Source organism: Aphelocoma coerulescens, chromosome 1 (genome assembly GCF_041296385.1).
Source record: "Aphelocoma coerulescens isolate FSJ_1873_10779 chromosome 1, UR_Acoe_1.0, whole genome shotgun sequence".
NCBI lineage: Eukaryota > Metazoa > Chordata > Aves > Passeriformes > Corvidae > Aphelocoma > Aphelocoma coerulescens.
The window spans coordinates 64570933-64597231 of NC_091013.1; the positions used below are offsets into that span (position 1 = coordinate 64570933).

General features: G+C 41.6%; 1 protein-coding gene across 5 annotated transcripts; it reads right to left on the bottom strand.

Moving 5' to 3' along the window:
- Positions 1 to 289: 289 nt before the first annotated feature.
- On the bottom strand, positions 290 to 24183 carry RUBCNL (rubicon like autophagy enhancer). Of its 5 annotated transcripts, none has more exons than XM_069010480.1 (16): positions 23727 to 24183; positions 22844 to 22952; positions 20621 to 20729; positions 17872 to 18537; positions 13437 to 13522; positions 10118 to 10328; positions 9122 to 9226; positions 7092 to 7134; positions 6608 to 6740; positions 6043 to 6188; positions 5233 to 5297; positions 3789 to 4027; positions 2965 to 3026; positions 1557 to 1710; positions 1345 to 1467; positions 290 to 886 (listed from the first exon to the last, which is right to left on the bottom strand). In XM_069010480.1, the coding sequence occupies exons 2-16, from the start codon at positions 22913 to 22915 to the stop codon at positions 758 to 760; spliced, it is 2343 nt and encodes a 780-aa protein (XP_068866581.1). In that variant the 5' UTR covers positions 22916 to 22952; positions 23727 to 24183; the 3' UTR covers positions 290 to 757. The 5 variants fall into 5 exon arrangements, with proteins under 5 accessions (XP_068866581.1, XP_068866596.1, XP_068866571.1 ...); XM_069010495.1 differs by lacking the exon at positions 23727 to 24183 and adding an exon at positions 23546 to 23619 and having other exon boundaries at positions 1345 to 1435; XM_069010470.1 differs by lacking the exon at positions 23727 to 24183 and adding an exon at positions 23546 to 23619.
- Between the last annotated feature and the right edge of the window lie 2116 nt (positions 24184 to 26299).

Consider the following 26299-nt stretch of genomic DNA (forward strand, 5'->3'; position numbering starts at 1 on the left):
TTGGTCTTTGCTTTTAACCACCCCACTCAATTTCTAATTTACAATCCATTTAATTTTATCCAATTCAGGGGTTTTTTTCACCTAGTAGTTGGCAAGTGATCTCCCTGCTTGTATCTCAAGCTGTGAGCTCTTCCACCTTATTTTCTCCCTCTGTCCTCTTGAGGAATGGGGTGAGAGAGCAGCTGGGTGAGCACCTAGCAGCAGGCCAAGTCAACCCACCACAAGCTGTTGCATAGATGTGTTTAAAAGAAAAAAATCATTGGTTCACAATAAGCATTTGCCGTAACAATTTCAGATTAGCATCTGCCTAAAACTTGCAGACAAGTCTTTTCCATTTATTGTAGAGCTTTTCAGAGAACAATTTTGTACTTTACCACTTTTCCCCAATTTCCAAAATTGAACACAGGCACGGACTTCCAACGCTCACTTACTATCTATACATTATCTGCAGAATTACAGAGATGAATCATTTTTACATGAAAAAATATAGTATTAAAAATCTTACATACAAGGACAAAACAGCAACAAAAGGCTTCCCAAAAAATTAACATCCAGTCTGTCACCAGTCAAGATGAAACTCCTTTAGGGTGAGTTTTCAATGAGGATAATAAAGTTAACGTTTGTTTTTTGTCTGTTTTTTTATTTTACCCCCCATAAAGGAGACATGCATTAAAACCACTAATGTCTAAAACAACATTATTTAACTCTTAGTCATGCACCTCAAGATTTGGCTCTGAGCATCTTCTGAAGTCAGCAGTCAGAGGAATCCAGTTTCACTGAGGCACCAGTGATGGAGTTTCTGAAAGCGTTCTCCGAGCTGAGATCCGTAGACATTTGGGGCAGCCTCCAGACTTGAAGCATGCTTTGTGAAAGCATGTTTTGCACTCTTTATACATACAGAGTAGCATTCAGAGAGGAAAAAAAAAAGCAGAATTTAAAAAAAAATGAATCAACAGCTGTGTTCCTTGAATGATGTTCTATCATGTACATATCAGTACAAAAGTAAACAGAAGCAGTGCAAGGCCAGGACAACCACCACCACTGTGATAATATACAATGAATGTTGGCAAGATCTGATAAAACAGCTCTCTCATGGCTAGACCCAAAAAATAGCCTCCCCCTGCAAGCATAACCATGGCCAGGCAAATCCCTGGTTTTGCTCTCTGAATTCACTGATACAAAACAGCTGCCACAGGCTGGTTTTCAAAGATACACGTTGCCCATGGTTTCCAAATATACATGCTTTCAGTGAAGCTAGTTCTCAATGTTTAAAATAAGTCTAAACAGTTTTATACACCAAAATTCCCCCAAGGAAGAAAGAAAAACATTCAGTCTGGAACATACCTGTGCACCTTTTACATTTGGCAGTCTGATACGGAAAGAGAAGGTCTGCGCTCTGACAGAATTCACAGATAAACCCTTTCGCTTGACAGAGCTACAACGACAGCAAAAGGCTTGAATTGAAACCTAAGAAAAAAATCATTTGGGAATGGTAGCAGGGATATTTCCTTACAGTAGCAGCTGCAAGGACACTAAAAGCCCTGTTTTTTCCTTACCTCACAGCCATCTACATGAGAGGTGGAGCTCTTCAGAATGTCTTTAAGAAGGGGCAGTAACTGCCCTCGTTTGATCTTCACCAGATCATCCAGTGAGAAGAGATGCAGCTCCTCTGTCAGATGGCTGGGGACCTGTTCAAATTCTTTCAGCACACTGCAAAGAGAAACAAAACCCAGTTAAAGTTAAAAAAAGTTGTTTTTCAAGTGTATTTCCAGAATAAGCCTCTTTCACTCCTCTAGTCACGTGGGGATTATACAAGGCAAGTTCATGCTATATCCTACCTCCCCTCCCAATTTGAGATGGCTGTAATAAAAATTGGAAGACTTGGGATTTAGAATAAATTATCTGCTTTAAACACGCATTCCTCAGGCTTTGGAGCTGCCATGCACAGTTATCCCAGCAATCCTTAGATAATGTGTAAAGGGTTCTCTCCTACCTCAGGAACAGTAGGCAAAAATCCCATATAGTATCTAATATAATAAGCCAGGCTTATTTATTTTCTTTGCAAAGAGAACTTTGAGTGGTTTTATCCTGCACAGGTCACTACTGGGTGAAACTACACTTGTGCTGAGCAGGTGAACACTGGAAATAGAGATATTGCTTTCAAACTATCACTGATGCAGATAGAAGGTACAATGACGATCCTAATACTTATTTCGGTAATGGAATCACAGGGAATTGAACAGAAGAGAGACAAAAACACATTTCTGCTTGATTTTGGTGAACAACATGTAACTGATGCATAAAGAAGAGCTCTATGTCAAAGGGAAAACAGAACCTACTCTTAAATCTTATTTTGCTTATACCTGTTCTTAAAAAGGTCAGCAATTCTGAAGTGATAGTCTTATTATTCACATGACTATGTATTAGTTATGCCCACAGTTTGGGAAGGTGAACACCAAAAATCTTTCACTTCTAGCAACAAGTAAGGCCATGTTTTGGTCTTTATCACTTTTGGCTACTACTACTTTCATTTGAATATTTTTATAGAATAAACTGAATTTAGCATTACGACAGATTTCTGGAAGAAATCTTTAAATGCTTAAGGAACACACTTGTTCATTTAAAAAAACCAACATATTTTTAAAGACAAATATTCTCCGAGAGATAAGTATCTTTGAGCTTTTAAGAATAAGTGAGAACCTAAGAGAGACGGAACAGGAAAAAATACACACCTAACTAAAATCATTCAACATTTAAAACCAAACTATATTACAACAAAGAGCCACCACTTGTACTGCATTCAACATTTGCAGTGCAATAGAAGGCAGCTCTGTTATTAGAGCTCTCTAATGATCATATCAACTTACTTAAAATGGCACCCAAATGCCTCTAGAGAAGAAGGCTATATAAGCATGTCATGTACATTTTACAAAGCTATTTTTCATGCATAATCACAGTCCATACCTTTCAGCAAACCTGCAGGTTTTCAAAAGCTTTTTTAAATGAAAAAGCTGTTCTTGAACCTCCTAAAAGATGGAGAAGAAAAACAAAACCATTTTTAAATTAAAACCATTGCATTTATATATTCATAAGTGAGGAATACCACTATTTAAGTCAGCAAGTACACCAAACCACACCTAAAAAACTAAACTTTACACTTAGCCTAGAATTAAACAAATGGATTTTCTAATGCACAAAAGCCAAAGGCAGGCAAAGGCTATTTTTATTCCCTGACAAGTGAAGCAAGTCCTAATGCCAAAAATGGCTGCAGGTCTTGATGCATGCTAGACCCACACCTGTGGAAGAACAGGTAAGTGTCTCCTCAGCCAAGAAGGGAACACATGCCTACTTGTAATCTTCAGCAGAACACTCTTCCTGAAGCAGTAGGAGGTACAGCTCTTACATGAGCCAAGGGTGTTTCCCCTAATGGCCCACAAAATTAAGGAGTCACTGAAAAATTACAGAACTTTTTAACAGCCAAAAGCCAGGAAGATGTAAATATTTACTGCAGGAGACCAACTCCCTAACATGAACTAAAACTGGAAACCACTAAGGAAACACCTCCCAAAGACAACAGGGCTAAGGCGACCTCTGGCATAGGTTGGAAATGCCTCCCTTTGCCCCCTTCACCTGAGGGAAAAGAGGGCAAGTCCCAGAACTGGTGATAGCATAAATCAGAAAAAAACAACTCTCCTCCTTACCACATACACACAGGACATCCTGCCCTAAGGAATTCTTCCTGAAACTCTCAGGCCCAGAAATTCCTAAAAAAAAATGGCCACACTTACCCTGACCCTGTCCATTTCTTTACTTTTTGTGTAGAGGGTTTTGTTAATACACGACACATTGAAAATGGGGTGCTGCCATATGCTGTCCAGTAGGTGTTTGGAGAAGTTGCACACATAGTATTTTTTGAAATCCCACTTGGAAAGTATTCGAGCAGGAATAGAAGACTGGGCATAGCTGTGGCAGCAGTCACAGAAGTATTTCCCCAGGTAGTCACAATAGCGGAGTCTCCTGATATATTCTGCAGGTAGACAGCAATGAAATTGTGAAGATTTTAAAAACTTATGGGACATAACTCTTGTCTGTATGTCTAGTCTGTCTGAATAACTCAGATCTACTGGAATGAAGGAAAAGGGATTTTTTATGTTTTATTTTTTAAAGTGGGGGGGTTTATTACTGTGGTGAACACATGTACAAGGTTTATACTTGGCATTAAAACAGAAAGCTTTCCTCATTTCCACATTTGTTCAACTGATTATAATTATCAACATAAGATCTTAGTGAAACCCCTGTTGCTTTACCCACAAAAGAAACACTAGATGAAATACACAACAAAAATACTTGCACCAATTTTGGAGTCATGTTTGTATAGTACTTTTTCACATCAAGAGATTTGTGGGGTTTTTCCTAGCTATTACAGCATCTCCTATTTGCTCAAGTTAATGTGCCATCATAGATTGTTGATACTTTACAGGCCATAACAAATGCTGCTCTTGTGAGCTGACCGAGAACAAGAACTTAAGTGCCACTTCAAAGATTTCTTGGGTAAGGTCTGTTTGTCAGTTCTGTAAATCATTGTGCTTTCAAGCAGTTCTCACAAAATATCAGAAACAAAAATAACCCAACAACAACAAAAAACAAAAAAGCAAAAACACCCCCAAAAATCAAACAAAAAACAAAAAACCCAAAACAAAAACCAAAAAATACACACAAAAAAACCCAAAAACAAATAAACAAAAAAGCAAGATTTTTGTGATCAAGATCTAATGAAACAAAAATTTTTAAAGAGACACCCCAAAAGAACAAAACCACAGATTCCATAAGCTTGCATGAAGTCTCTTTTTAGAGACTTTTGGGAATGTCTAAATTGGCACAGGGAAAAAATTATTAAAAGTACCAACAGGACTATGTAAAATCAGCACTTTCCAGCCTGGAAGCTTGATTTTTTTTAATAGTTTTTTTCTGTTTTGTGGTTGATTTTTTAAATTTTTGTTGTGTATGAGAAGGACATCTATCAAATATTGTGTTCTGTATTGTATGAAAAATTCCAGACACTGGAAAGATCCCACTGTCTGTTTTACTGTTGCAGGCACATCCAACAATGAGATTTTCCTTCTAGCTCAGATAATTTAAAAATTGTGGTATATCTGTGTTGGTGAGGACTATAATCTGATGACTAGTACTGCATTTATTAGGGGATTTTTTGCCAGTTTTGGTAATACTTACTGCTTTCTATCGGGGTTCCACAACCAACACATGTAAAGTTTTGAGCAGCCACCACTGCATCTCTCCTGTATACAAAAGCAAATAGTTAGACCTTTCAGCACCAAAAACACAGTTTTAGTTAACGTTCTTCCAAAGTGCAAAAGAGCTACACTGGCAACAGGGAGAATGTCCACCTCTGGAGCTGACCCCTACTCCTCCACATGAAGAAAGGAGATTCTGTAATGCTTGTTGAAATACCTAAATTATTTTCCACTTCTAAAGGTGGCATCAATATCATGGTGTTTGGAGATGGAAAATCCACATTTGCAACAGAAAAAGCAACTGAACCTGCAGTAACACTGGGAACAGCCAGTTTGCCTACTGTCTGCACTTAATAGCATTTGACGTAGGGTGAAACAGCTATTTCCTCACACATGACCTGGTGCCTCCCCCCACTTCCTGAAAACCAGCTATCCATAAAATATTAGCAGGAAAGTAGGGAAAGTCAAGAATATTCTCCAGGTACTGTCACAAAATGACATTTTCAGGAGCTAAGTACACTGTCACCATAACACCAAAGAGTATGTGGATTATCACATGGAAAATTGCACATCCTGTGCTAATCACAGCGTGCCAAGAGTGGGAAAAAGATGCCATCTGTTTCCTAGTGAGGCTGGTGACAGACATTACAGAAGGCTGTGCCATGCACCAGCTCTAGATATGTTCACAGATCATCTGCACATGCACTAGATCTGTTAATCACCCAAGCTCCTTCCATCAGCTTTCCCCATCATATATTAAATGACAATGCCCAGATCCCTCAAAACTTACTTGACTGAAGGATGAATATTAAATATAATCTGTGATCTTGGTGGGGACCAGCCAGAAGATCCTCTTAACTTGGATATGATCTTTATTTCTTCAGCCAGATTCAAACTGGATTCAAGTTCTCTTGGAATCTCTTCTTTCAGCACAGACTATTGGGAAAGACAAGCTCATGAAGACAACCAGCCCATCAGCTAGACATAGGTTAAATGCTATGGAAGATGTTTATCTCCCTTTATACTCTGGTATTTTAAAGTTCAGTTTTCACTTGCATGTAATGCCCCCTCAGCCAAACTCTCTCATATCAGTCCCAGAAGAAAGCACATCCTGATTGTTCACAACTACACGTTTTAAATGTGCTGAAAATTGCTAGAGAGAGAAGACATTTTCTAAAAATTTAGATAAAGTGAACTAATAAACTGTAAGCACTCATCTGTATTTGTTTTCTTTTTTTTTTTTTTTTTTTTTTTTATGTAGCTTCCTCCTTTTCCTAGCAGTGAAGCAGCTGCAGTGAGACCATGATTATTTGGGGAAGTGAATAAAGAGCTCGTTGTTTTCAGATCAGACTCACTCTCTGCTTAGACGAGCTCAGGCAACCAGACAGCTGAACTGCAGAGTCTGTCTGCAACCAGTATTTTCTGAAAGCTCTGCACAACTCCTGGGCTGTTGCTTCAGCAGAATTGCTGCCTGGTTCAAAAGATGATCTGAAAGGTAAGGAATACTGTCAGTGAAAAACAGCAACATGTCATCAGAATCTCTGCTGCCTTTTCTGCATCCCTGAAAACTTTTCTCCCATTCCTTCATTCCTACCCATTTCTTTGATACACCCAGGCCCTCAAAGAGCCACAGATACCACCCTCCAGCAAGACTGGGGGACCAGAGAAACACTGCTAAGCCAAGCACCAGAGACATTTGCTGTCAAGCAGCATTCCTTCCCCCTCCTTGAGAGGGCCCAATTTACCACTCCCACATCTTTCCCAGCCCCAGACAGAAGAACCACCAGAAAACTGCTCCAGCAGAAAAGACAGTGCCATGGGGCTATTAAGGATACACACCTTTTATCAGGGGCAACAGACAGATTTTCAAGGTCTTCAAGTTCTGCAATAAAGGAGAAAATTTTATCAAGCCATTTAAGAAACAAAGCATCTGTTACTCAGCACCATTTTAAATCTACTTTCTGTGTTACCACAGTGTCAGTTTCAAATATATTCATCTTTACAACATCCTTGCTGGATGTGGGAAATAACCTCAGCCTTAGTTGTAAAACAGGCATAAGGAGTCTTATCTCCTCTGCATATCTTTGACATGATGAAGAATACTCCCTAATACTTTTGCATCCTATAATCAACATGGGCCTGCCTTCAAGAGCTGAAATTGTAAGGAGAGACTAAGTGCCTGCTGGTCAAGGTCCAGCCAGAAGGCACTCAAATAATAATGTACAGAGCCAAGAGAGGCCACATTAATCTTTCTGGACACTGACAGATATTTGGGGACACCAATCACAAACATACCAGCTAATGCTATAAACACATTAGTAACAGGTGAGATTAATGCAATTAAAGGACACACTTCATTATGTTTACAGAGACACAATATGCTTATGCCAACAAGGTGTTCACATTGGTAGTGTTGGTTTTGACCATGCTTATTGCTCTCAAGACAAATGTTTCCCCATTTATATATCTCAAAGTAACTCTTGCTACTAGGTATGCAGTCTTTTGGGAGTTTGTTTTTCATTTCTAGATCAGGGAAAGATGACAGGAAAAAATAAGTCTCTAAAACCAGAGAGAACAACAAAAATCCGTTTGTTATCAGGAGAAGATAAAACAGAGGTTAAAAGCTGCACAGACTACTTTTAAGGGTTTCCATTTCTGTATGTCTAAAAACCAGAAGCAAACCAAACTAAACTCAGGATGCCCTAAGGAGAAGCAAAGCACATAAGAGAACAGAGACATTCTGCTCTAGTCCTGAAGCAGAGGGAGAGGCTGCCTAAAACTGAGTCAATTTGTTTCATTGGGAAATAATCATGTCCTAAATTCTCTCAAACAATGTTGCTATAGTGGACTGAGGTTGTGCCAGTTTCACACTTTCTTCATGCACATTGCTTTGGTTTAATCCTTAGACATAACTTCAGTCCCTCTGTTGGGTTTGCATGGCAAGATTTTGGTAGCAGGAGGGGCTACAGTGGTGGCTTCTGTGAGAAGCTGCCAGAAGCTTCTCCCATGTCTGAGACAGCCAATGCCAGCCGGCTCCAGAAGGGACACACCATGGGCCAAGGCTGAGCCCATGAGCCATGGTGGTAGTGCCTGTGGGATAACAGTCAAGATGGGAGGAAAAAAACCCTGCACAGTTGCAGTTGGAGAGAGGAGTGAGAATATGTGAAAGGAACAGCACCGCAGACATCAAGGTCAGTGGAGAAGGAGGGGCAGGAGGTGCTCCAGGAGCTAGAGCAGAGATCCACCTGCAGCCTGTGGAGAAGCCCAGGCAGGGGCAGGAGGATGCCTGAAGGAGGCTGTGGCCTAGAGGGAAGAAGCCCATGTTGTAGCAGTCTCCTGACAGGATGTGTGGGAAGTCCCAAGATGTAGAAAAATTGGGAGTGAAGTTCAGCCCAGGAAGAAGGGAGAGGTGGGGGGAAGGTGCTTTAAAATTAGATTTTATTTCTCATTACCCTACTCTGATTTGATTGGCAATAAATTTATTTCCCCAAGTTGATTGTTTTGTCTGTGACAGTTTTTGGTGAGTGATATCTCTCTGTCCTTATCCAACCCACAAGCCTTTTGTTATGTTTTGTCTCCCTTTCCAATGGAAAAAGGAAGCATCAGAGTGGTTTGGTGGTCACCTTGCCAGGGCCAGCTCACCACACTCTCAGACCAGAAAAGATATTCTTTCCTAGAAAGGAAATCCTGCAGCAGTCTGGTATTGCTGCATGTGTTGTAATAAGGAGCTACACATACATAATTGTTCCCATTTTCTCATGTTATTTTTCCTACAATAACATCTACTAAATCAAGAGAACTCCAAAACAATGGAATAGATTCAACTGAACAATAAATCTGTTTCTGCAGTTACAATTTTAAAGTCTCACCAATAATTACATATTCATCCTCTGAGTCAGTGTGGCAACAAAATCTGGTAACCTCATGATGTGATGGTAGATGCACTGGGGAGCTGACAGGCAGCAAAGCACAGCCTGTCCAAGACAAGGACAAGATCAGTTAAACCCTTCCAGCATCTATAAGTAGCTGCAACTCTGTTTACATTTTTCATCACTTACCAAAACTTTAGCACACAGACTGCATTTATAGAGTAATTTTAGTTGTTTTTATACATACACAAAGAGGCCAGTTCTTGGGAGTCTGTCATACAGTGTATGTCCTGCAGTTACTTAGCCAGAATCTTGTAGTGATAAACCCCAATTTTTTACATTACCAGTGGTCTCTCCCCTTCTCATGTCCAGGCACACCATTCATTTTTCCACACAAGTCATGTAATTTAGACTTTAGACTTAAGATTCATCACTAAGATCTGTACTATTCAAGAGACTAAAATCTACTTAAAAATGCATGTGCTGACTCAAGCATTATAATGCCAGGAGTATTTATTATCTTGTCTTAAACTATATGTGAATGAATACTCTGAGAAGTCTCACTCAAACCAATTGCATGGCCTAATCTGCATACTGCAGAAGCAAACACAAAAGGAAAGAGCCAAGCTGCAAATACTACCACAAAAAAAAAAATCCATGAAACAAAAACCACCGTATTTAAGCAGAGAAAGAAAAACAGCCAGCTACAGGCACACTCTGTGGAGAGTCATGCTTGGCTTGTGGCATTTAAACCTTACATTTTCATTTTAATGTAAAAAATAATTATAATTAATAAAACATCCAAAAGGAAGTATGTGACCCACAGGAAAAACACTTGTGGCATAATGATCCTCAAGGGATCCAGCTCTCCAGAGACTCAAAGAAGGTAACAGGATTTGGTTCCAAGCAATGCCCCTATTTATTTGTTATTTTCCTGCATGGAAACAAACAGCAAAGGCTTTCAGACAAGGTTATGTTCTAGATTAAGTAACTTGCCTTCATAACCACTGTCTGAAGAGGTAACAGAAGAATCAGACTTCTTCACTCCAGGGTAAGAAGATAACTCCGAATCAGTGTGATAGCTGCCATCTGATCCACTTGTTTCCTCCACACCCCAGGACTCTGCTTGCTGTTGGCTTAGGATATTACATTTCATTTTTTCTAGTGATGCTATAATCATATCTGCAACAAAAAAGTGTGCGTTTTCCTGGACACAAGATTAAAATGCTCATTAGTACACAGCATATTTGATATTTAGTTAAGATGAAGTGGAATATATGATTTTTCCCCCATACTTTTTCAACTCTATAAATAAAAATGTAAACATGCCTGACCTTTTATCAAAATTTAAAAAAACCACCCCAAGGGCAATCCAGAAACAATATGCAAAAGGCAACTGCCCAGATAATTGTCTCACCCTTGATTATAACATACAATTTACTTTTATCTTACTCATGTATTAGATAAAAATGAACTTGATTACATAACTAACTGATATATATGTATGCATTTCAGAGATGTAGTCTTCTAGTTACACAGCATTATTTAGTATGCAAGCGTGCATCCAAGTAACCTATTTAACATGATTTAATTTCAAGACAATTTGTACAAGCAGTTTTGCACACATGCTAGCTGGAGGGGGCCAGAAGTGGCAAGTTTTGAATGGAGTGTAGATCTTCAGGTGGTGGGAAGTACAGGAGCTAGGAAAAGGTTTTCATGCGTTAAGAGTTAGGGCAGTGAAGCACGGAATATGCAGTGAGATATCTTACACGGTCAGCTCAACGCTACATAGAAAGACTGTGGTAAGAGTTAAGTGGAAACCTGGCTGCCCTGGGCTTTCCGCTGCCTTAAATAAAAGGTAGCTGTTTCAAAGCTTCACTGTAGCATTTCCAAACCACACAACCCTTCCTCACGATGACACTTGCCATCTTGCCTGCCCTGGTCACCCATTCTCTAGGAAAAGGGACCAATGAGACATCCACACAAATCTGGGGGTCCCTGTCCTAATATCACTGCTGCATCCCTTGGTTCCTGAGGTCTAACAGAGCATCCCACCAGCCCCATCTGAGCTACTGCTGACGGCCTAGGCATAGGCCCCAGACCAGTCTCAGTGCAAAAGTGGATACATTGTGGAGAGATAGTTGTACTCAGGAACCTGGGTGGAAACCCAGAGACACCCAGGATACTCTCCCTTTCTCCCCTCAACTGCCATGTGCAAACCTAAACTTACATCTAAAAAGCTATGGCAGTATCCAAGGCTAGAGATTCTGAGTGCAGGATAATTTAAGCTTTATAAAAGTGGCTTACGTTCAGAAAATTGTACCACTCGACATCAGTATTCATTACATCCCTCAACTTGTATGGGAGCCATGAAGAAAGACATCAGTGTTTAGGAATAGCTAAATCCTAAGGAGCTCAACAGACAGCACAGCTTTCTCACTGCTCACAAATACATGTAGATGAGATTAATCTCAGCATTAGAGAGCACCCTGTGGGTGCTTGGAGAGACTTTTATATTTTTCCCAACACTAATTAATATTACTTGCTTGGTACACAGTTTCTCCAGAGACAACTTTCACTGAACTTTAAGAGTCTAGGAGTTTTCTATCTTTCCACTAGCAAAGAAATAATTAAAAAGCTCTTTCTCCTTTTGGGAGAGGTCTCTTACTCTGAAGATTCAAAAAGTCTCAAATTAGTGGCAGAGCACAGCCTATCAGCATGCCCTGCTGATAAAAGCAATTATGAGCATATCTGAGAGAGCTGCATTGCAAAAAGATGAAACAGAACACAGTGACTCCTGTACTCAGCATGACTATCAGCTCTCAGCTCTGCCTACTGATAGATCCCTCACCCTACAACGCAGTCCCAACTCAACTGTGACACACCAACTTTCTCATTTCTGTTCCCTCCCACTCACATCAGTGGAAAACCCCTTTAAGATTATCTGACCCATTTCCTTCCTGGAACACAACTACAACTCCAGAACTTGCTGAAACCACAAGTACCTTAGTTTTCAGTCCTAAAGTTCAAAGAGATTCTTTCACAAGCTAAAAGTATTTGGAGTTTTGTGGGGTTTTGGCTTGGTTGGGTTTTTTTTAATGGCAGCCTTGCTCATAATGGACTGAGCTCTCACTATCTTTTAACCTGTAATCCCATCAACCCCCAGTCTCTGCACAGTAGTAGGAGCTGATAAGATCTTGCCTTCACTCAACACTCAGATTGTGGTTTCTAATCCAGATACCTACTCACTGGTCTCCTGGTGTCTGAAAGCAAATTACTTTTGTTTTAGGTCCCACATTACAGACTGAGAAACATCATCTCCTTTCTGAAACACCTTTCATAAAAAGCAACATGAAAAGCTAGTTCAAGTTTGTTGAGTTTTAGTGTGTGATTTATTGAGTGGGTTTAGTTGTCTGAAGCACACCTTACAGATGCTGAGAGCTTCAAATCAAATGCAGAACTTGCCACTCCAGTAAAACCAGTGCTGTGCACAAAGGTGATTATCTCTTGAGCCCAGGACATGGGACCACATGCAAACAGTCCAGCAAAAAAATCTCCTTTTCTAGGCACATTTTTAAAGCTCTTCTATATTAAATCCTACTCACTGCAATCCATTAACCCCTCTTTTTCCACTGTTGGAAAAGATTGACATTTAGCACACAGAGTTATGTGTGACAGCTTTAGCTCCTCACATTTAGCTCTGTTTTTAGGCTTGAGTGGACTGCCTATCTGGCAACACACCTAAGACTGTTTGGAGTCCTTATGAGAAACCATGAGAAACTGCTTGAATTACTGCAGCTCTTAGAGTTATTGTGGTTGTTATTCATACTGTAATTCTTTGACAGCAAATCTCACACGCTCATCATAAGCACACACACAGAAAAACCCATCCTCTCCCCATCTTTTGACAGTAAAAGCATGAGGTAAATCCCATCCATATGTATGCAGCTGCAACAAATTCTATGTAACATTCTAATACAACTTTAAAGTTACTAATGTTAAAGTTTGTTTTCAAGGAATGTGTGGGGAAGGGGAAATGATGGAATGAAAAGGAGAATTGTACATTGTTCCTACATATATTTCCATTATTTCAAAATAATTAAATTATTTAATTGATGGGTCAAGAGTAGAAGACAAATTACGAAATGGCATTTTATGTTTGTAGGTTCACCCATACAGGGCAAGAAGAGGGAAAATAGCGTATTTGTAAAGATCTATCAGGAAGTTCTTTTATTGAGAAACACCTCTTGTCATTTGTTTTTGCCACAATAAAACATAATAAAAACATTATGACAATAGCATTTGTTGTCGTCACCTTTTCCACATCCTCTGGAAGCATGCATATGTCCTGCAATGAACGATTCAAGGGTATAGCACTTATGTTCAAAGGGGAAGTAGAACCTGTGGGTATAACAAGAACTTTTATTAGTTACTTCTTTCTCTGCAGCTCCCACAATGCATGCACAGTGACTTCCAGAAAGCAAAGCAAACTTTTTCCCCAAAACTGAACACCATTGAGGCTGGAGGCTGTGGTGGAAGCTAAGGAGGAGAAAAATGAGAAAAATGTCGCATTTGAACCATTCTGGCAACCTGAAGCATGAACATCAACTACCAGAGAAACACAGTTTAAATGATGTACTGTGGCAGCACCACTGCATTCCCACACCAGTTCTCTCCAAGCAATGGCCTGAGCTGCTGGGGACAGCCACAAACAGAACCTGAGGCTGGACTGGCAGCGATGCTCTGCTGTTGGTGACACAGCCAGCTAACATTGCACTCTGCTCATTCACAGTTGCTGGAAGAAACACAAATCTCACTGCTGTATGGGCATGCAGAGAGATGCACCAGATTTAAACAATTCACCATATCACTTCTGACATTGTGTGACTACAGTAAGTTTAGAAAACATTTTGCCATTATGTTTCTATACCCTGAGGAAGTCTTGCTCCTGCTTCTAAATGCAACCCATACTGAATAGTTGTATGTCCAGTATTCCTTGCTTCCCAGAAGTGCAGTTTTGTCACTGATGAGTATATGAAATAAATTTTATCTCTTTTTCCCCAATAAGAGCTTTTCACTGTACAGCAGAGCACACATCAAGTTTTACTGGTGTTTACTACCTCTTCTTGGACCTTGAACTCACCCTGTTTCTGTTTCACTCTCGTGATGTTTACAGGATAAAACAGACCATATGTCGTGGCAAATGGCCACCACACAAACACCATTTAAAGCCTTTGCAAAGAGCACATCCTAATCAATGGCTTTTTATTTTTAAAAAATGCCCTTCCTAATTTTGTTTAAAAGTCACAGACAGGCTAAAGAGTTCCCACAAAATATGATCATAATTTATGTAAACCTTTTCTCCAACTAAAGGGCACTGACTTCCAGGCCTAGTTTGGATTATTTATATTACCTTACTTAGAGAAACACTTCCCTGAGCGTCGATGACATCAGGCTGAAAAGTCAATACTGTGCTTGAGTGTAGCAACATAGATGGAGTTTTTGTACAGAATTATTAATACCTCTATTGTGTATACCATGAAGGAAAAACTGACAATATGACTTTTCAAAACAGATTCAATGGCCTAATTAAGTTATTTTCATACCTACCTGATGATTCATCTTAGTAGGTAAACTCTATAGCTTGATAAAGACTACGTTCTCGTCAGTTAAGATAACAAACATTACTCTCTAGACTAAAAACAATAAGCAGAAATAAGGACATGGGAAAATTATTCCTTTCTCTTTAAAACATAAGATGCAATTCATCTTAAATATAATTTTGAAATCTAATGGGAGCTCTCTCCTTTGCTTATATCTTGCATCCCACTTGCATCTTTAAGTAAAAAGAATGTAAAAGAAGCACAGGGAAAAAGCCCAGCACATCCAGCAATGGGATGCAGCTCTGGGTCTGATACAGAAAAATTATCTGGGTGCCTTTCTTCTCCTGAACACTGTTGCCAGGAGGCTGCTGGGGCTGCAGAAAGAGCCCTAAGAGCCAGAGAAGGAAGTGGCCTTGATGTACATAGGGGTTAAAAGCCAGAACAAGCCTGTGAACTGTCAATGACACACCAGCCACAACAAAGCCCCCAGAAAACACTGAACTCAGTCAAAAGCTCTTCATTAACAGTTACGGAGCCTTTTCAAAAGGTTGAATAAGGGCCATTCTCTGGTGGTCTCACACATATGAACAAGGCCTAGTAGGAATTTCAGGGGACCAGCAAAAATCCCACTAAACAAAAATTAAATCCCACTGAAAAAAAAAATAAATTCTGATTTAAGTGGTATTACATAATTTTCTTGTATCTTGTGCATCCCTCAGCAATTCTCCTGCAAGAAACCACCATCTCTGAGATAGCAATCAAAAGAATAGCAAGTCATGAACTGCTATTGTGCAATTCCTGCCCTCAAATTAGGCATTATATGTTAATTCTTTTTCATTTTGCTATTCACTTTTCACATCCTCATAGTACTGGATAGTGCAGGAGAGAATGAGACCTCATTACCCAAGCTACCCAGTAGCAAGTTAAATGGGTAAAAACAACAAGGAATGAAGAAATGCAGAAGTTTTCACTTTGTACAGAAAAGGCCTGAGTCTAAGGCAGACAGAACACACCACATTGTTGAGTGTCCAACAGGATCCTGCCTCCTACGAGGGGTATATTTTAGTAAAATCAAGGATGCTCTTCTTTAGTCACCTGGCTGCCAGATTCCTTGCTCCCTTTGTTTTCTGGAGAGCCAGCAGCGCTACTACCCCAACACAAGCTTGTGACACATCCGACTCGTGCCAGAAGGTCGAGTCACGCACAATGTATTTGTTCTTACGCACGTGCCTCACAGTCCCAGCTGACCCTGAGAGCCTGGGCTGTGTTTTCCAGACCCAGCTCCCCAAACACGTGTGACTGCCTTCAGCCAGCCCCAACTGCTGGGTGCGGTTTCCTTCTCCCTGACGGGCACTTCTCGAAGGCACGGAGCCAACGCAACACACAACAGACGGAAACAGCCATAATCGTCACATATTAACTGCTGACGACAGAGATGTTATTAAGAGCACCCAGTCCTGCAATGGCACGTGCCTGTTGGAGACCTTGCTGCCATCTTAGACCTTGGAGGAGCTCCAGGTGAATAGCCAGAAAGGATCAGAAATTGGAAGTGGAGGTCAGTGGAGCATCACTGCTGGGACTACTACTGACCAAAGAGACAAGAAAAAACCCAAATCAAAACAAACCAACAAAACCTAGCCTTTGTAATACTCTTTTATAATACAAAGGCAGGATGAACACTCCCTACTCTTTGCTTTTACTCCAGGAGAAAAATGAGACCTCAGTTGCAACATTCTTCTGAAGCTCATAATCTATCATCATAGAATGGTTTGGGTTGGAACACACCTTAAAGATCACCTTGCTCCAAACCCCCTGCCATAGGCAGAGACACCTCCCATTACACTAGGTTGCTCAAAGATCACTCACTAGACCAAGTTGGCCTTGAACACTTAAAGGGAATTGGACATCCACAACGTCCCTGGGCAACCTGTGTCAGTGCCTTACTACCTTCACAGTAAAGGATTTCTTCCTAATATCTAATCGCCCTTCCCATTTTTTGTAAGTCTCCCTCTAAGTACTGGAAGGTTGCTACAAGGTCTCCCTGGAGCCTTCTCCAAGCTGAACAACCCCAGCTCTGTCTGTCTTCTATGAAGAGGTGCTCCATCCACCTGAATTTATTTGTGGTCCTAAACTAAGTCCTTAGATACAACTAACACCCTTTATACACAAAATGCAAATACTTAATCTTGCTGTACCAAAGGCTGCTACTCAATAGTAGGTGTTAAACTGGAGGGGACTGTTCTGCTGCCCCAGCCAAAAGGCAGGGACCCCAGCCTTCAGCCCAGGAAGACTGGCACATCTCATGGAGGCACACACACAGCCCCAAGGCCAGCCCAGCTGCTCCCCCAGCCATCTCAGGGGCATGTGCTGAGCTTTCCCACTGAACAGCTCCTCACCTACGGACCTGCACTGCCCAGAGACCCCGGACACTGCAGGGACAGAAGGCACCCTGCTCAAAGGGCACCCTCTGCTAGCAGCCATCAGCCAGTCCTCTTCACAGACAACACACAGGAATATCCATATGGTTGGAAAACTGGTGAGAGGTGTAAGGAATCTGTTCTATATCAAATGGGGGTTTGTCGCCCCAAGACCTCCAACACTTGGAAAGGGGAAAAGGAAAAACAGTTCCACTCCAGAACAAGCCAATTCAGTCATAATAAACTGGATGTTAATGCCCTGCCTCCAAAATCCCAGCATCCAAGGCCTCCCTCTCCTCCAGCTCCTGCCAAACACAATATGACCCAGGGAGCCCACACACACCAATGATTCATTACTCAGTGCCCCGATCCATGCTATCTGCTAGGAGGAAAAGGGCAACAGTGAAGACAAGATAAAGCTGGTAGAAAGTTCATCCAGTGGATGTTCTACATTGCTCACGGCTCAGTGATTTTTACATTTTATCAACAGCTGAATATTACAAAAGCATTTCTGCATGCTGAGAGATGCCTACTGCAAGCGTGAGCATCTCCCATTTTACCGAGACCAACCCTCTGGTTCTCCTCGGTTTTTAAGCTCTTTCTCCCCTCTCTCATATTTTGAACAACAGCATTTATCAAATTTGCAATTACCATAAATAAGGCCCACTTCAATTACGGTTGTCTTTCCTAGCACAGAGATCTTACAACAAAAATGCAGCTGTAAAGTTACCTGTTGGATTGACCGGTTCTGACTGGGAAGGGACACTGGGAGAATCACTGTCACTGTTGCTGAGAGACACAGGCTCCACAGCATAAGGGTATTTCACTAGATCTGCTTTACCAACAGTTGAATCTGGAAGCAACCTTGTGAAAGCCAAGTCTCTTTCAGGAGAGGTACAAGATTCTTTTCCAGAATGCACAACAGCGGATGTGACGGTGCCTCCTGTTAATGTCACTTGGGTAAAGCAGTCACGCTTCAGAGGGGACATGCCCGAAAGAGTGAAACCACTCAAGGAGGAAGCAGCAGGATCTCCATCAGTATAATGGGGACAGGAGAAAGTATCCAGCAAAGGTTTGGGGGAATCACAGTCTGCGTTGTTCCAACATGCCCGGGGCCTTGTAAACCGAATGTCTGTTTGTGTACAGGCAGTGTTGTGATGTGCAGAATCACTGTCACTGTCATCATGGCTATCCCCGGTGCTGCTTTCTTCCCACTGTTCCACATCACTATCCGGATGCTCAGCTGCCTGCATTGTGCTCTGCTCCAACACCAAAGAGGGCTTCAAACCAGATGCATTTAAAACAGACACAAGAATGTCTTTGATAGCTTCCGCACTGCCTGGGTATGATCCAAAACTTCCAGCATGTCCAATCACTGCTGGCCTTGAAGATTCATCTGTTCAGAAAATAGAAGAAAACAAGAGGTTAGGAAACAATACTAAGAAAAGGTTAATACACAGCATGAAGAAAATGCATATTGTTTTTTACACAGGTGAGAAGACAGTAAACAACTGAATTCACTCACCACTTACTGCTGCCTCTTCCTGCAAGAAAGCTCTTGCTTTCTGCATTCAGGAACCAATTCTGTCACTGATAAAGGCTATGTAATAAACCAACAGTAAAGTATTCTGCTGCTGTCCAAACACAATTAGCTAAGACTTTAATGGTGACTGATTGTCAGTGTGCTCAAAAACATCACTGTTCTACAAAACAGGATAACAAAACTATTACTAATACAGGTACGGATCCTACTGCCAATAGAAGAGAAGATTACATTATAGCGAGACATTTGGAAGATAATAGAGCAGGAGGAGTAACAAAAAATACACTCAGTAATACACAGTCAATGTGCTTGTGTGTTTCAGCTCAGTCAGAGCAGAAATGGCTAAAGTACACTTCAGTCCATAATTCATGGGGTGGCAACACTTAGACAAAACCATAACAAACTTAGCTCTGTCACAGCAAGATCATTATAATGCCTCTGAAAGAATCAAAAGCACTGCCAAGGTCCTAAGTGATCTACTGCAAAACTGTAGGTCAACAGAAAATGGAAAAACTTCTTTTAGTGGCAGACATAGCAACATTAGCAGGACACAGAAGTGTGCACTGAAACAAGTAGCTTTTGAAGGATAAATTGAACAAAACAATATGAACAACAAAACTATACCTTGAAGAAAACAAAATAAATTTAAAAAATCCCAAAAACAAACAAAAAAAAGCCTCAGAGGAACTGCCATAATCCAAGTAATTGAGAGATTAGACACAAAGTTAAAGAAGAAAGATCGACCACCTCAACACAATGAAGTTAACAACTATCTCCTTTGGGGAAGATAAGTCACTTGTAAAATTCTAAGAATAGATGCAATCAAGAAGAATCATTTCCAGGACAAAGAATTCCTAGTTAGGACCAAGACAAATGTTAAACACTGCTGGTGAAAAAAGCAGCAAGTGTTGCACACTGCAGACTTTGCCCAGAGGTTGCTCTCATTGGAAAACAGTAAACTTCTCCATGAGTCTCTCACCTGGAAGCCTGCATGCACTCAAACTACATGATAAGAAACTTTACTACTGAAGGGATCAAAACCAAAACAAAAAACCCGTGTACTTTGGAACAGCAAGTCCTTATAAAGACCAGTGCTTGTCAAGAAAAAGCTGAAAAAACACGAGAACATCACATATAAGATATATTGCAAGAGCTGCTAGCAAAGCTATCCTAGTAAAGCTAGGTCAAAATCAGCCAGCCAGCATATGTTAGTAATAGGGATCAGCCACCTGCCACTTACCAGGATAAAGCTCTTGCAGAAATAGCAGCAAAACTGCCACCTTTTACTGGCTGCACTTGCAAAGAAACATCTTGCCAATGTATCCAGCCATGGCAGTATAAGGACAGGAATGGGAAAATTAAAACTAGCTGACTTTCAAACAAACATTTCAGTCTTTTCAGGAAAAGAAAGCTATTTTGGTAACTACTGGCATTTTGATTGCACAGGAATACTTTAATTTGGGATGCAAACATCATCTTCTCTGTGCAAAACAAAACATTTAGTGTTATAATCAAAAAATCATAAAATTTTATGGGCTGAAAAGCCCCTGAAAGATCACCTAGTTCCAACTCCCCTGCTATGGGTGGGGACACCTTCCAGTAGACCAGGTTGCTCAGAGTCCCATCCAACCACACCTTGAACACTTAAAGGGATGGGGCACCCACAACTTTCCTGGGCAACCTGATCCACCCTCACATGAAAAATGTCAGCATCAACTAAAATGGCGAAACTACCATTAAGAGGCAAAAATCACCCATGCTTGCAAATTGTAAAATGTATATTAACGATGTACCCCCCTCAAAGCCAATATGCAAAGAACCCTCTTCAAACAAATTAGACTTGGTTAGTACACACAAACATCGATAGCTTTTGCTAGCACTACAAGCACCAGCAAAACTCCCCAGAGGGAAGCAATTTGGAACAAGCTGGCATTACCTGAGAGAACAGAGATTTGAGGTGTTGGAGCAAGGCAGCTAATCCTCACTGAGGGATTTGAAGAACATGCTGAGTCGGTGAACGCCACCTTTAGGCTTTTGTGGTTTAACTACAAGGAGAACAGAGAGGCAGACAATTTGGTTATAAGATAACAGCACTCTGCTAATGATACCCTCAGTCTCACAGTCATGCCAGCAGAAAGAACACTGTTAGGAAGCATGCTGACACCTAACATTAGTCACCTAACTAATGTCTACATTTCTGGCTGCCTGAAAATCTCCCGAGAAGCATGCACTGTCTGGAGAGCGCTGGCATCTCAGCTCTGCATCTCTCAGTTCACTCCAGAAGGCAGGTGACCAAAAGGAACTCTCCACTGCAGGAGGATTAAACATGTGCATAAGGCACAAATGAGACAAAATGCTGGATAGGATGTCTGTGTATCTACCAAAACAACAGCAATAGAGTAGAAAAGAATTCAAGGAACCACCAATCTGTATCTGGAAGCATTGGCCTATTTAGATGTATAAACCTACGAGGCTCCAACTCCATAAATATCTGATCCACATGCTGCTTGATCTCCCAGCTCTAACAACTGGGAGGAAGTGTGGTCACATTACCTAATTTGATAGAACACAATACATGTGGTTCACATCAGCAACGTGACTGACCCAGCATAAAGTGAGAGGTGACACAGACAGGTAATACTCAACCTGGCATAAGAGCCTGCCAGTATAAGCTGACCAAAATTCTGAATGCATTTGAACTGCCTGAGCAGGTTTATACCAGATCAGCACTTTACTTTGTGCAGTCATGACGCTTCCAATTCAGTATTTCTACCCTTAAGCTGGATTTACCATACTGTCAAACCAGAGTAAGCTGAACCATGGAAGCAATTTAGTGCAGATACTCAGGGGCTAATTCCAACAAGAGACTATGATACACTGAGGATAGCAAAGCAACAGGTATCCTCCCTAAGCTCATCAATTCCTTGTGAGGACCTAAAATTTGTCCCCCCACCTCCTTACTGCCTCAAGGATGTCATGGACCTGCAGAGCACATCACAGAAACCAGGGAAATGAAAGGGATGCCCTGCTCCTACATGCACATCCTTAAAAAGCACTTAACCAAGGTGTTGTGCCTTCTTCCCACAGCAGTGAGAATGTCTGCACACTGAAGCACGACCAGGATTCCTCTCACCCTCTCCTGCACACTGTGATCCCATACAAAGAGAAGGGAGTTAAAGGCGTACTGTCCTTGGACAACCTGAGTTGTTGACCTCTACACTTCCTACGTAGAAGACTGAGCTGACTCAGAGTACAGATCTTGTCCAGATACCCTTCAAAGCCACAGAAAGCAGAAGGACTTAAAACCCACAGAGAATTTCCCTTTTAATGGAGAATAACGTTTCAAGCCAAAAATAGTATTTTTAATTTAAAATATTTAGCATTTGATTTTTCTAATCCTTAAAAAAATACTCTCTTCAGTATCTGCTAGTGTTTTCTATCTTTTCCTCCTCTGCACTACTTTTGAGAAACTGGCATGTAGGCAGGCTTTATCCATATAAATATCATATTGTCAATATCAGTGGATAAAGTAGGAAATATTTTAAAATTATTTTATTAAATTTAAAAAATTGTTTTCAATACCAGCAATTAACAGACTCTACCTCTTAGGATGCAAGTATCCCAACTGCCCAACAGCTGGATAAATGCAAGTATTTTATCAGTAAGCACAGCTATTAAGGGTGTTGAGTTTTAAGATTTTTATCTTTTTTTTAAACAATGCTCCCATCTCTCGGTTCTTATCAGAATGGTCTGAGAATTCAGGTGAGATTCCCATTTCCTTTCAAGATGCTATGACTATAACTACATCACAGAAAAATTTAAAAAGCCACAAAACCGTCCCCACCAACAAACGCAAAAAAAAAAAAAAAAAAAAAAGCTATTAAAGAGCAGTGATAAGGAAATACAACAACAACAGAAGCGCATGGAAAGCACAACACGCTGCCATAACCAATAAAACCCACTGACAGTTTGACACCTTCCTAGTATAAGAGAAGTCTGCCTTTTCCTCCCCCACCTCTAATACTGGGACTGTGTTTCCCAAGCTAACTCCACCAGCATTTAAAAATAATTTATTACAGCCACTGACAACTAAAAGCTGGTTTTTGAACCAAGCTAACGAGCACACTGAGCCACCATTCACAGGTCTCCCTTGCCTCACCTTTCCAGAGTAGGGGTGCTTGAAGACTTCTGTTCTGCTGAAGCTGGCGAGCGCTACTGCATGGAGAGACATAGTGGGAAAGCTTTCATTTTTTGGTGTTGTTAAGTACCTGGAAGCAACAGAGAATTACAGTCACCACGGCGTTATCCGCGGTTCTCCATCTGTTTTGCAGACTCGACAGTTAATACTCTGAACAGTTTTCCGTCCTGACTTGGCACGCTTATAGAAGCTTACCGAAAAGCAGAGCTCAGCAACAATGGAAATGTGCTTTTAAAAAGCGCCTAACTCAGAGATAGGGTTTTTTTTGTTTGCCTGTTTGTTTTTAAGTAACTCAACAGGAACGCCTTCCACACGGATAGGAGGAAGACTACTGATCTGTAGTACTTCACAGTTTGCAGTAAAAGGAGGAAGAGACAGAGAGCAGTGGGCAGCAGCAAAGCCCCCGTGCTCCGCCTCTGCAGCAGAGGCTGCTCCCCGCACGCCGGATACCGGGCAGGGGCAGGCAGCGGCGATGACAAACGCCGGCGATGTCCCCGGGACGCCGCGCAGCCCTGCGCACGGCCGGGCTCAGCTGCCGCGCGGCTCGGCAAGCGCTGCATCCGGAGGGAGACCCCGGCACATCCCGCGGCCCCAGCCAGGAACGCCGTGCTCCCCGCAAGGCACCGACCGCTCTCCCGCCCGGCCGCGGCTCCCCGCTCCCACCTGCAGCCGCGGCTCCGGCGCCTCCCGTCCGCCGGGCCGCCGCGCCGACGCTGCCAATGCCTCCTCCTGCCCCGCTCCACGTCCCTCCCTCCCTCTCTCCCTCCCACTCTCTCTCTCGGCCCGCCTACCCCCCCTCCCTCCCGCCCGTGGCGAGGCCCAAACCAAACGACCCCGAACAAACCTAAAAAAGAAAAAAGTGCTGCCGAAGAGCAGCGCCGGGCTCTGCGCTTCTCTGGTTTGGAGAACGAGAGGCTGAGGGCCGGCGACCTCGTTGCTCTTTGCAGCTTCCTGAGGAGGGGAACTGGAGAGGGAGGGACTGAGCTCTTCTCGCTGATACCCAGCGACAGGACGCCTGGGAATGGTTTAAAGCTGCTCCTTAAGTTTACACTGGACACTGGGAACCGTTTCTTTGCCGAGAGGAACGGCGTTCCTAGAGGTGGTCAATGCCCCAAGGCTGTCCGTGTTTGAGAGGCATTTGGACAACGCCTTTATCAACATGCTTGAACTTGGGCAGCCCTCAATTCATCAGGCAGTTGGACTAGGTGATCATCATAGGTCCCTTCCGAATGGAAGAGTCTATCCTACCACCAAACAAACCCAAGAGGAGTCCATTAGGAGTGAATGGAGGGTGTTTTCTCGGTCAGTGTGAGCTGGGTGGGGTACACTGAGGCTTTCAGGCATCATATGCAGCCACAACTCAAGGATCAGCTGTATCTGAGGACTTGCTATCAACTGGCTGATCAGAAATGGCAGGTGCATTCTCACTGAGCTTTTGGAGAATTGAGCCATCTGCCAGGGTGATCTACGAGTTGGCTGCCTTAGGAGGCTCAAAACTAGCAGGCTGTAGTTCCTAGTAGCCAGTCTGAGCTAAAAATAGAGTGAAGGAATGCTGAGCTGTATTTGTGAAGCTAAAGAATTGCTGATTGTCCATAAAATGCAAAAAATATGTGCAAGAATTTAGGAAATGGCAAACAAATCATGAGGAAGTAGAAAAGAGATAGAGTCTAGATGGTACCATGAAGAAATAAGTAGAAGCAGTAAATAGAATGCAAAAGAGAGCTGCAGCTGAAATTGTGGCTTTCAGATGTTCTGAAGTAATTGTCTCCTTTTTAAGCACAAATGATGACTTAGCCAGTAAATAGGACAGTGGAAATGGGCTGTGGAAACTTAGGAGGAGCTGCTGGCCACACTGCACAGTTGACTAAATTTAGTCTGGATGGGACTCTAAGCAACCATGATCTCCAAAGGGGGATTTGACTATATGTCCTTTAAATATTCCTTCTAACACAAACTATTCTATGATTCTATGTTACCATATGGTGTGAGTTTCAAAGTCCCAGATATAAAATGGTAATTTCACACGGTTATTTGTGAAAATAAATTCTACCTTTGAGGCACATTCATGTCAGGAAGGGCAGGTAGTAAGATGGAAATGTTATAGATTTATTTGTAGTTGTTACTAAAGACTAGCAAAAGACATGCTAGGGAATTTGTATTTTGTTCCATAAAGTTTTCCAAAATCTTTACAGGAAAATAATTATACAAGTGCAAAACACTAAATATGTCTGAAAGCAACACAACAACAACAACAAATATTATGGTAGCATTTTCACATCCATTTTGTGCTTTTTTTCCCCTCCTTGCTGCACTCTTTATATATATGTGTGTGTGTGTTGCCAGGAACTCTTGTATTGTATCGGACCCTTTGCTCAGGATATGATTAAAAACACTTTTTGCAGATGTCACCAACAGAAATATTAGAAAACTGGACAAATGCAAAATCACAAGGAAAAGGGGAAGAAAATGTTTTAAAGTTGATTAGGTGGAAACTCAACAAGGCTAGCGTGCACCAAACTGGCATCTCGCCCCAATACCAGAATCACCCACACTGGCTTAGGAAGAGGCAAACCCAATCTATTTTGTCTGGTGTATATGCCAAAACAAAAAGCATCAGCAAAAATGTGTCCCAAATCTTACAACAGATTGTCAAAACCCAGAGGCTGGGAGCAGAGACAGCAGATTAAAATCCCATTGGTTGTCTTCTGTAGAGGAATCTTCCTACTTTCCATATCTTGGGCATGGAAGTACATGTCCTGTAAACTTCAGGGTATATAGCACGGTGAGATCTTTGACCTACAAAGGGATATTGGGGAGAACTAAAGCAGATTTACCTGGTGTTTCTAATATAATTTATTTCTTTTATGTTAAAGACATTGATCCTCACAGGGACCCAAGAGAGTACTGACTCTGTAATGTTTGCATCAAACTGCCTGAAAGAAATCAGGAAGAGGAGGATTTTTAATCACACCTAAAATAGCTTAATCTTGGCAATTATTTGGAAGACTTCTACAGAGAAGCCCCAAAAGCTTTATTTTATTTTGTTTGGTTGGTCTTTGTTTTTAATTTTAAGGCTAATGTTGCAGAATGACCCGACTCTACCTTTTGAAAAGACTCAGTATTCCTAATTCTTCTAGAAAAGAGCTATCAGGAATAGCTTTAAAGTTACACATGTAAGCTACATAAAAGGAGGACGTATACAAGTAATTGCATGTAAAACCAAAATAATTACAAGGATAGGAGAACTATCCCAAGCCAAATGTACATCCAGGAAATTGGTGGTCAGCTGACCTTCTGAAGAATTCCAAACATGCTGATTTACAGGCATCCACTCAAAATACAAAATACGTCTGAGGGTGTTGGTCCCCTGGCAGGGGATGACAGCTTGAGGCAGTGTCCTCAGCTTCCCACCCAGCG

Excerpts from the sequence above, each read along its gene's own strand:
- RUBCNL (XM_069010480.1), bottom strand. The coding sequence starts at position 22,915 with ATGTCTCTCCATGCAGTAGCGCTCGCCAGCTTCAGCAGAACAGAAGTC. Across the intron at positions 20,730-22,843 it reads AGCACCCCTACTCTGGAAAG|TTAAACCACAAAAGCCTAAA; the intron begins GTGAGGCAAGGG and ends TTCTCCTTGTAG. Across the intron at positions 6,741-7,091 it reads TCTGTTGCCCCTGATAAAAG|ATCATCTTTTGAACCAGGCA; the intron begins GTGTGTATCCTT and ends CTTACCTTTCAG.